The sequence below is a fragment of the Echinops telfairi genome, unplaced genomic scaffold (assembly GCF_000313985.2).
Source record: "Echinops telfairi isolate 266 unplaced genomic scaffold, ASM31398v2 ScPeMD7_53;HRSCAF=182, whole genome shotgun sequence".
In the NCBI taxonomy this organism is placed as follows: domain Eukaryota; kingdom Metazoa; phylum Chordata; class Mammalia; order Afrosoricida; family Tenrecidae; genus Echinops; species Echinops telfairi.
Genome location: NW_022103951.1, coordinates 3,135,446 through 3,145,344, shown reverse-complemented (window position 1 = coordinate 3,145,344; position 9,899 = coordinate 3,135,446). Strand labels below are relative to the sequence as shown.

At 39.0% G+C, this 9,899-nt stretch overlaps 1 protein-coding gene across 2 annotated transcripts in view; it reads left to right on the top strand.

Moving 5' to 3' along the window:
• ZFX (zinc finger protein X-linked) overlaps positions 1-9,500 on the top strand; it is a 74,418-nt gene extending 64,918 nt beyond the window's left edge. Inside the window, exons 4-8 of one of the 2 annotated variants that reach the window (XM_045290724.1) lie at positions 2,725-2,874; positions 3,098-3,241; positions 3,900-4,055; positions 4,587-4,727; positions 5,715-9,500. In XM_045290724.1, coding sequence (XP_045146659.1) covers positions 2,725-2,874; positions 3,098-3,241; positions 3,900-4,055; positions 4,587-4,727; positions 5,715-6,898 — 1,775 coding nt within the window. In that variant the 3' untranslated portion in view covers positions 6,899-9,500. The remainder of the gene's footprint in view (positions 1-2,724; positions 2,875-3,097; positions 3,242-3,899; positions 4,056-4,586; positions 4,728-5,714) is intronic. The other variant, XM_045290725.1, reaches the window with a different exon arrangement.
• The last annotated feature ends 399 nt before the right edge of the window (positions 9,501-9,899 follow it).

Genomic DNA, 9,899 nt, shown 5'->3' with positions numbered 1-9,899 from the left:
ACCCCCCGAACTGTCGGTCCCATTGTTTTCTCCTCCAGATTGTTCATTCAGCTTTAAATACTAGTTATTAAAGAGACTATTCTTTCTCCATTAGATGAACTTAATCCTCATGTCGAAGATTAATTGACTACAGATGTGCACCTCTGGACTCTCGGTTTTGTTACATTGATAAACTGTCATTGTACAGTATCTGCCTACTTTGCTTGCTGTATTCTTGTTAGGTTTTCAGATCTGAAAGTATATGTACTTTACTCTGCTCTTTTTCAAGATTGCTTTCACTATTCTAAGCCCCTTTTTATTCTGTATACTTTTAAAACACATTTTATTGTAGTTTGAGTGAAACTTTACAAAGCAAATTAGTTCCTCACTCAACAGTTGATACACATTTTGCTGTGTGACATTAATTGAAATCCCCTCAATGTAATAGTGCTCCTTTACTTCCTCCCTGGAGTTCTCATTTCCATTAGCCCATCGTTCCTGTGTTTTCCTGCTTGCTGATCTTTGTTTTGAGCCAGTTGCTGCCTTTTGGTCTCATATGACTGACTGTTTTGAGGAGCACATTTCTCACGGGTGTTGTTCACTTTAGAGGCTTATTATTTGCTTACAAGGTGATCTCTGAGAGTGAGTTAAGTTTTAGGTTTGAAGGGTACCTCAGGGCCTTCATCTCAAGGGTTCCACTAGTCTTTTATCACACTAGTAAATCTATAGTCTTTTTGTGATTTTGAATTTTGTTCTCTATCCATGCCCCCCATCCTCCCCCAAGTTCAGGACTTTCTAATCATGATCCGTATCAGAGATGTTAGTAGTGGTAGCCAGGCACTATCAAATTCTTCTGGTCTCAGGCTAATGGAAGCTATAGTTCGTGTGGTCCATTAGTCCTTTGGACTGTTTCCTTGACTCTTTGATTTTCTTCATTCTTTGTTTTGGATGGGAAGAGACCAATAGTTGCATCATAGATGGTAGCTTACAAGCTTCCAAAACTGCAGTCAATGCATACCAAAGTAAAATGGAGAAAAAACATTGCCTTTATGGACTGTGTATTGCCCAGTGACTCAGCCTCTCGAGGTGTTTGGTTATGGCTAAGAAGTTTGTGTAACTTTCCCCTCTGTACTGCTTACCTGGGTATATTTGCAGCACATACAAATATGGATGTAGAAATATCCTCTGCCACATCATGATGTTACAGTGTCAGAAAAAGACTAAAACGAAACTGCCCCTTGCATTTGAAGTACAATGATTAAGTGGTGCTTTCATGTTGGCAAATGAAAAAATAAATAAGAACGAAGGCTTCGGGATGCTATTTGCAAACATTTCCCAGCAAATAATTTATTTGGGATCTGGATGGTCTGGGTTTATGAAAGTCCGAAGACAAGTTGTATAAATTGTCACTGTATTTTTGCTTTTTAATGTTGGCTTTTGAAACAACCACATTCATCTTGATGTTTTGTGTAAGAATTTAGATTTAGATAAATGTAATTTTTAGATCTACATGACAGGAATTTGCATGAGTATCTTTTCAAAAATGTCAGAATCTAAGTTCTGTCTCTATTGGTGGCTTAAATTGGATGTACATTATACAAACAATGACTATGAATTTAAAACTTTATCGGAATCAAAACCACCACCACATGGTTACACAACATGGTGATCATCTTTAGACAGTTTAGCCGCCGCCCCCTCCCCACCCTGTCAAAAATCACCATTGCTTCTAACGATAGAAACCCCATGAAACAACTCTCTAAACCTCGGAGGTTGGTGAACTCTAAATGAAAGTCACTTTATTTGGGATTTGAATTCTGTGTGGCTCCCCATAAGTCATTCACTCTCTCTAAGTCAGTTTGCTCTATTGTAAAATGTAGATAGTACTGTCCCAACTCAACATAGGGACGCTGTGTTGTTACTGCATTTTCAAATGACTTTGCTTACTTGTTTGCTTTTTCTCTACAGACTGTTAACGTCTTGAGTTCATAACTTACTTATATTTGTCTCCAAAACCTAGATGAGAGGCTAATATATGAGTGTAGCACGATAGAAAGTGTGGTAAAGGCTAATGAAAACTTGACAATCTAACTAAATTTGGCAGTCTCGTCTCTTAAAAAAGTTGAATTTATCAATGCTGAGTCCATTTGAGAAACACTGCAGAAATGTTTTCTCTGTGGCTCAGCCCACGGGGCCTATCTGGCAGAGTTGAAGGCCAAGCAGAGGGGAGTTGGATCAAGGCCCAGAGGAGAAGGTCCATTTAGGTTGTCTTCAGTTCTCTCATCATGCTTTTTTCTTTAACCCTTCGTCCCTTTGAGTTGCCTTCCCAGAACCCTCCCATTGGGTAAATTTTCCTTTCCCTTAAATGAACATTTTATGCCTTATACCATTGAACAAACGATTGAATCATAGCTATACAAGGGGGCTTCAAAAATGTTCGTGGAAAAGTGGAATGAAAGATAATGGAATTTTACCATAAACTTTCTGAAACATTTTGAAGTCCCCTCATATTATTATATTATTTCACTAGGCTTTTTTTTTTCTTTTTAAGGCAGAGTATTTTTTGCCTTCATTATCAATTTCATTTTTTTAAGTGTTAATAAGACTTTTAATTTTTTAATTATTGACTTCTACTTGCCTTGGTCACATATCCCAGTTTTAATGCGAATCAGGATGTTTGAAAATGGGAACATTTTATGGGAGCATATGCTAATGTCATTTGTGATGTATTTCCTGCCTTTCCAGTGGATGATGCTGGCAAAATCGAACACGATGGTTCCTCTGGAATGACCATGGATGCAGAGTCAGAAATCGATCCTTGTAAAGTGGATGGCACTTGTCCTGAAGTCATCAAAGTCTACATTTTTAAAGCTGACCCTGGGGAGGATGACTTAGGTAAGAGCAAACTTTCCTTCCGTCCATTACATCCTGCTCCTGATTCTTCCACCTGATGACTCTTGGGTTAGTTTGAGAACATTTGAAATCTTTTCTAAAGAAAACTTTTTTTTAAGAAGAATCTTAATGTAGTAACCAGTATAAAAGTATGTGGACAGCAATAAAATGAAACAAGAAATGAAGTTTTCACATAAATTCTTAGAGCTGCCCTCTTCCCTGATAGGTGGAACAGTGGACATTGTGGAGAGTGAGCCTGAGAATGATCATGGAGTGGAACTACTTGACCAGAGCAACAGTATTCGTGTTCCCAGGGAAAAGATGGTTTATATGACTGTAAATGACTCTCAGCAAGAAGATGAGGATTTAAGTAGGTGGCGTTTTTATGGGTGAAAACTTTGTTTCTGTACACTCCTTACAAACACACACACACACACACACACAGTTCTTTTTTCCCACTCAGTTTCTGAAGGAAAAGGAAGAGTAGTGTTGTAGAGTGTATTCTGCTATATTGCAAGGGGTAACATCAGCAGTTCTTTGTGTACTTTTAGAGTGTTGCTTTACTTTGGTATTACTGTTTTGTTTTGTTTCTCTTTATATGAAATCCAGGATGGGTAAAGCTATAGAGACAGTGACTTAATTGATGGTTTTCTTGGCGTGGGGGGATGGGGGTATGGCAGGGGAGGTTGGAGGGAAATGGAGAGCTGATAACAAACAGTACGTGAAAGAAGAAAATGTTCTAAAATTGATCGTGGTGATGATTGAACAGCTCTTTTTAAGGTGATTGAGCTATTGAATTGTATGATATGTGAATTATATGCCGATAAAACTGTTAGAAAATGAAAACAAATTATGGTGAGAGTCAAGAAATGAATGATTCATTCAACAAATATTTGTGTGCTTACTCTGTGAATGCATGTGACATTGGAACCCTTATGACAATTTGTTTATTAACTGGATTCAAATTAAAATCTCTTTCTGGTGAACGGGAAACCATGTCATGAAAGCTCGTATGATTTTCTCTGTAGATGTTGCTGAAATTGCCGACGAGGTTTATATGGAAGTGATTGTTGGAGAGGAAGATGCCGCCGCCGCCGCCGCCGCTGCTGCCGCTGCACATGAACAACAGATAGACGACAATGAAATCAAAACCTTCATGCCAATTGCGTGGGCAGCTGCTTATGGTAGGTCTCAGAGCAACTCTGAGGCTCAAGTTGGTTGCTCCTTAAACATGAATTCATGGTTTTAACGTAGTTTCTCTGGGCTTAGGTTTTAGCCATCTGAAATCCCAGTCCCCTGTAAAGTTTATTTGATTTAAAGGAGAGTAGAGGCAGATTATGAAGTCTACTTTTAGTCTTTATTTTCACCAGGCATTTCCTTCATGTCCGGTGTATCATGCAGAAGGAAGTACTGCAAGAAGTTCACAGACTTGTTAGCTGAACCGTTTCCTCTTGATCATTTGTAGCCCAGGACTTTACAGTTCAAGGCGACAACAAAGGCGTCCACAGGGCAAAGTGCTGGCGTGTGGTTTTCAGATTTGGAAACAAGGCCTGTCCTTCGATTGGGCTTTATAAAACCTATAGCCTATAGAAGGGGGAGTTTCTGTCATTCATGAGTATCATGGCTTAATTGTCTTTGTGGTAGTTATTAAAGAAGCCCTGATTCTTTATCACTGATAATACTGTATAATTTTGTTTTCCAATGCGCATTGTTAGGTAATAATACTGATGGAATTGAAAACCGGAATGGCACTGCAAGTGCCCTCTTGCACATAGATGAGTCTGCTGGGCTCGGCAGACTGGCTAAACAAAAACCAAAGAAAAGGAGAAGACCTGATTCCAGGCAATACCAAACAGGTGAGGGCCCACAAGTTCCACAGCGCAGCGTCCTCTGCCCACTCCCGGTCTGCACTCTAGCATGTATCCCTAGAGGCGTTGCGGCGGCACTGTAGCTGTTAGACCTCAGGTAGTTTCGGTATTGCATTTGACACTCTAATTTTAAGACTTGAGTGATATTCATGAATGATTACCTCTGATCAAAAGGAATTGGAGATGGAGCAAACATGGATGAAAGTTTTTTCTTTTTAGAACTTAGGTGGTGATAAGTAGAAATGAAAAATCCCTCATACGTTACAGATAGTAACTTTAAAAAGAATGTATTTATAGTAGCACAAGGCAGACATCATGTACAGAGAGCATTAAGACAAATTATTTCAGTTCATATGGCATAGCCCTGTCTTGTACACTGTTTGTATAAAGATTGTTTAAAAGTGAAATGAAAGTTACACAAGCATTTTGAAGCCTCCTTGTATATTGGGTGGGCCGTGTGAGAAAGTTGAGGCTGTCAGCTCCCATAAAGATTTATAGCCTCGGAAACCCTTAGGGGGGTAGTTCTCCCCTGTCCTACGGGGTCACCATAAGTCAGAATCAACTCAGTGATGTGAATTTTTTTATTTGTATTTGATAGGACTGTAAATTAACCTGTTAAGGTTTTTGTAATAACCAAAACAAAATGTTGATGAGCAAGCATTTTTTAAATGAATACATGTCCACAGAGTGCTAAATTAATACAGCTTCAGTCACTAGTTGATAGAAATTACATATCTACTCCCTGTTGTTGTTTTAAACCAGCAGGAGTGAGGTGGGTAGAGGAGTGCCGAATGAGGTTTGCAGACCAGGTTCTTGTTAGGATGAAGTGGCTATAGATCTCTTATGTTGAAAACTGGTCAAGGGAATGTTAGGTAGTAAACAGTATCATTTAGGTTCAGAACACAAAGTTGGAATTCTTGATGAAAGCAGCAGAGAACCTTGATGTCTTATGAACCTTTCTTTTTCTTTTATTAGCAATAATTATTGGCCCTGATGGACATCCCTTGACTGTGTATCCGTGCATGATTTGTGGGAAAAAGTTTAAGTCAAGAGGCTTCTTGAAAAGGCACATGAAAAACCATCCAGAACACCTGACCAAGAAGAAATACCGCTGTACTGACTGTGACTACACTACCAACAAGAAGATAAGTTTACACAACCACCTCGAGAGCCACAAGCTGACCAGCAAGGCGGAGAAGGCCATTGAATGCGACGAGTATGGGAAGCATTTCTCTCACACTGGGGCTTTGTTTACTCACAAAATGGTGCATAAGGAGAAAGGAGCCAACAAAATGCACAAGTGTAAATTCTGTGAATACGAAACGGCTGAGCAAGGGTTATTGAATCGCCACCTTCTGGCCGTCCACAGCAAGAACTTCCCTCATATTTGCGTGGAGTGCGGTAAAGGTTTTCGCCACCCATCAGAGCTCAAAAAGCACATGCGAATCCATACTGGGGAGAAGCCGTACCAGTGCCAGTACTGCGAATATAGGTCTGCAGACTCTTCTAACTTGAAAACACATGTAAAAACGAAGCATAGTAAAGAGATGCCATTCAAGTGTGACATTTGTCTCCTGACTTTCTCAGATACCAAAGAGGTGCAGCAACATGCTCTTATCCACCAAGAAAGCAAAACACACCAGTGTTTGCACTGCGACCACAAGAGTTCAAACTCAAGTGATTTGAAGCGACACATAATTTCAGTTCACACTAAGGACTACCCACACAAGTGTGACATGTGTGATAAGGGCTTTCACCGGCCCTCTGAACTCAAGAAACATGTGGCTGCCCACAAGGGTAAAAAAATGCACCAGTGTAGACATTGTGACTTTAAGATCGCAGATCCGTTTGTTCTCAGTCGCCATATTCTCTCAGTCCACACGAAGGATCTCCCATTTAGGTGCAAGAGGTGTAGAAAGGGATTTAGACAACAGAATGAGCTTAAAAAGCATATGAAGACCCACAGTGGCAGGAAGGTGTACCAGTGTGAGTACTGTGAGTATAGCACTACCGATGCCTCAGGCTTCAAACGACATGTTATTTCCATCCATACAAAAGACTACCCTCACCGCTGTGAGTACTGCAAGAAGGGGTTCCGGAGACCCTCAGAAAAGAACCAGCACATAATGCGACATCATAAAGAAGTTGACCTGTCCTAACGTTCTCTCTACAGACTTGCGTAGAGAGATTGGCCTTGATGCGGAAATTAATTTTAAAGCCAGTTAGTCACGCCCACATATAATACTGTATATTGATTTATGCTGTGTACAAATAGAATTATGGCTTCTAGTTGCTTTTTTTTTTTTTAATAACCAATTTTTCAATAGTGTGTTCAGAATTCCACCCAGTTTGTTTAATATTTGGGGCAAAGCGGCAACAAGTCAGCTGCTTTTAATAAAGTAATCCCTGATTGTTTATGGAATTTTTTTATCTTAGAAGTTTTATATTTATTTAAATATTTACATTGCTTGCCTTTATGGTACTCTTCTAAGACCATTTAACTTAAAGTTAAGGTAACTTTAGATTGGTAACTCTGCAAGTATTTCATGTTGATTTTTTTTTTTTTTTAACCTCCCTTAGCCCCATCCTGCCCCGCGCCCGTATTTCTCACAATAAAATCAGAGACAGCTACTAATATAAATGAGAGATTTCACAGTCAGGTCTAATGATCATAACATGGAAGTCATTTACTTGTCTTGCTTAATACTCTTTTCAGACCCCATGACACTTGACAGTTTCCAGTTGAGCTTTTGTGTCCTTAGAATTACTGAGTGAAAGAACTGGTCAGGTTCGTGTTTCCTTTTCATTTGATGTAGCAGACAAAGTAACGACTTTCTTTGGCATATTCCCACCTTCTGTCAACCCAGCAAATGTTTAGAAACCCTTATTGATAACTTTTGCTCGGCCCTGTTGTATTTTTATTATTCTGTCTGTGCTGCTTTGTCTTGGAATGATTGTGTGCTACCAATGAGACTTCTTGAAGACTGAATTTTGGAATCTCTTGGAAGTAATTCGTGACTCATATAATCTTTTGCAAGTTTATATATGTAAATGTACCCTGAATTATATATAAGTACACATATATATAACATGTATCTGTGTGTATTGCTTATTTTATGTATTTATACACACAACCCCAAGTAGTAGTTGTTTTAAAATCTATAATGAAAAGTATTAAATTTACAATAACATGAAAGATCCAGGGATGTATGAGAGGGCATTCTGTGAATGATGCTCTTCAGAGAGACTACTCAGGTGAAGAATTAGAAGGAAAATAAGGACACTAGTATTTTTAAAGAGTAAAGGTATTTTCCTTTAATTATCTTGATAAATTGACAAATAGAAGTTGATTCTAGATAGAATGTTTCATACAATTTCAGCTTCATGCCTTTATATATATATGTGTGTGTGTGTGTGTGTGTGTCGTAATATATATATATATATATTTTTTTTTTTTCCCCCCCCTGAAAAGCTGATGAGTAGCCAGGCACAACTCCTGGGTCTTTTTCCCCAAAAGCCAGGGAGAGAACTGTGTGTCTCACTGAGAGAGGAGTCTGCGGGGCAGCATTGGCTCCAGGTGACAGAGTGGGTGCTAATGATGACTCACACTTGGCAAGGTCAGCCTGCCTTGCTATTTTTTCTTAAAACAGTTACAGTGAACAGACTTAATGATAATAACCTAACATGCCCGTTGGCTTTGATTAGTAGATAAAAATGTTTTAAGTGCATAATGAAATTCTGAGGCCTTATTTGGAATCTCACTAAGTCTTTCACAGTTTTAGTTTTTTCACTGAGAGGTGACTTCTTTGTTTTGTTTTATTGTTTTAAACAAATTGCTGGAAATTAGAGTCATAAATTTGTAAGATGTCTTTTTGTTAACTAATGGTGAATAAAGTTGGTGTTGTGACTCATGGAGACCCGAGCACACTCTTTGGTGTCCCTTATTATGGCCATTGGCACGTACGTATCTGATACGTTGGAAGAAAAGAACATTTTCCTACCCACGTTGCCACTTAATGATGGTGCTCCAGCCCCTCCGTGCAGTTCAGGTTTCACGTCTCACTGTTCTCTTTGCCATTGCCATTTGTATTTCAGAGTTCTATTGATAAGGTTAGAAATCTAAATATTTGGTGTTTGGCAAGCCTGTGAAGTCTAGTTCGAAATCAAATTCTTTGGGCCAATGAGAACTTCAATCTAAATGCCAATCAAAACCAACGGATGGATTTTGGGGGTTTTGTGCCCTCTTGGAGGAATCCTTGGGTGTTGTACATGGTTAAGACAAGGCTAATGTACTAGACTGCTAACTGAAAGGTTTGAAGGGCAAGTCCGCCCAGAGATGCTTCAGAGAAAGGCCTAGTAGTCTACCTAGGAAAAGTCAAACATTGAAAGCCAACCCTAAGGAAAACAACCAACTCAAACTTGGTGCCACTGGATGGATTTCAACAACCCACACTGTAGGACGGGGTAGAACAGCCCCTGTATGTCCCGAGGCTGAAACTTCACAGGAGCAGAAAGCCTCCTCTCTTGCCCTCAGAGGCGGGTGGCCTTGAACTCCTGATATTGGTGGTTAGTAGCCCAATGTTTATTAAGCCTCTGTGCCACCAGAGCTCACAGTTCCATTCTGATGTATATGGGGCCACCGTGATTTGAACTCAACAGCAACTGGTTGACCCCCATAATAATAAGCTTTTTTAATTAAAAATCAAGAACCTCGTAATTTTGTAATTCATTGCCCTGCAGTACTATTATGTAAAACTTCCCCCCCCCCCCCCCCCCCCCACCCATGGTGGTGGTGGTGGTGGTGATGGTGGTGGTTTTGTTTTTTTGGTGGATTTTTTTTTGTTTTTTTTTTCTTAATATGTGAAAACTTAAATCTCCCATAAATTTTATTTCTCCCTCAATTAATGTAAAAGAGAACACATACACAAAAGTGAAAATGTAAGAATTTTAAAAACATCTTTTGAAATTAATGCAGAAAATAGAAATAATTGGTCATCTATATTTTTTTACATAAATGGAGAGAAAAAAACACTTTACACCCTTTCTATTTCTCTTACATAGTCTGGAATCATTCACAGTTTTGTTTTGTTTTTTCTTTTTAAAGCACAATATTGAAACCTTTAAAAGGTATTTAAGGGTTTGGTCAAGTAAATATAAAAT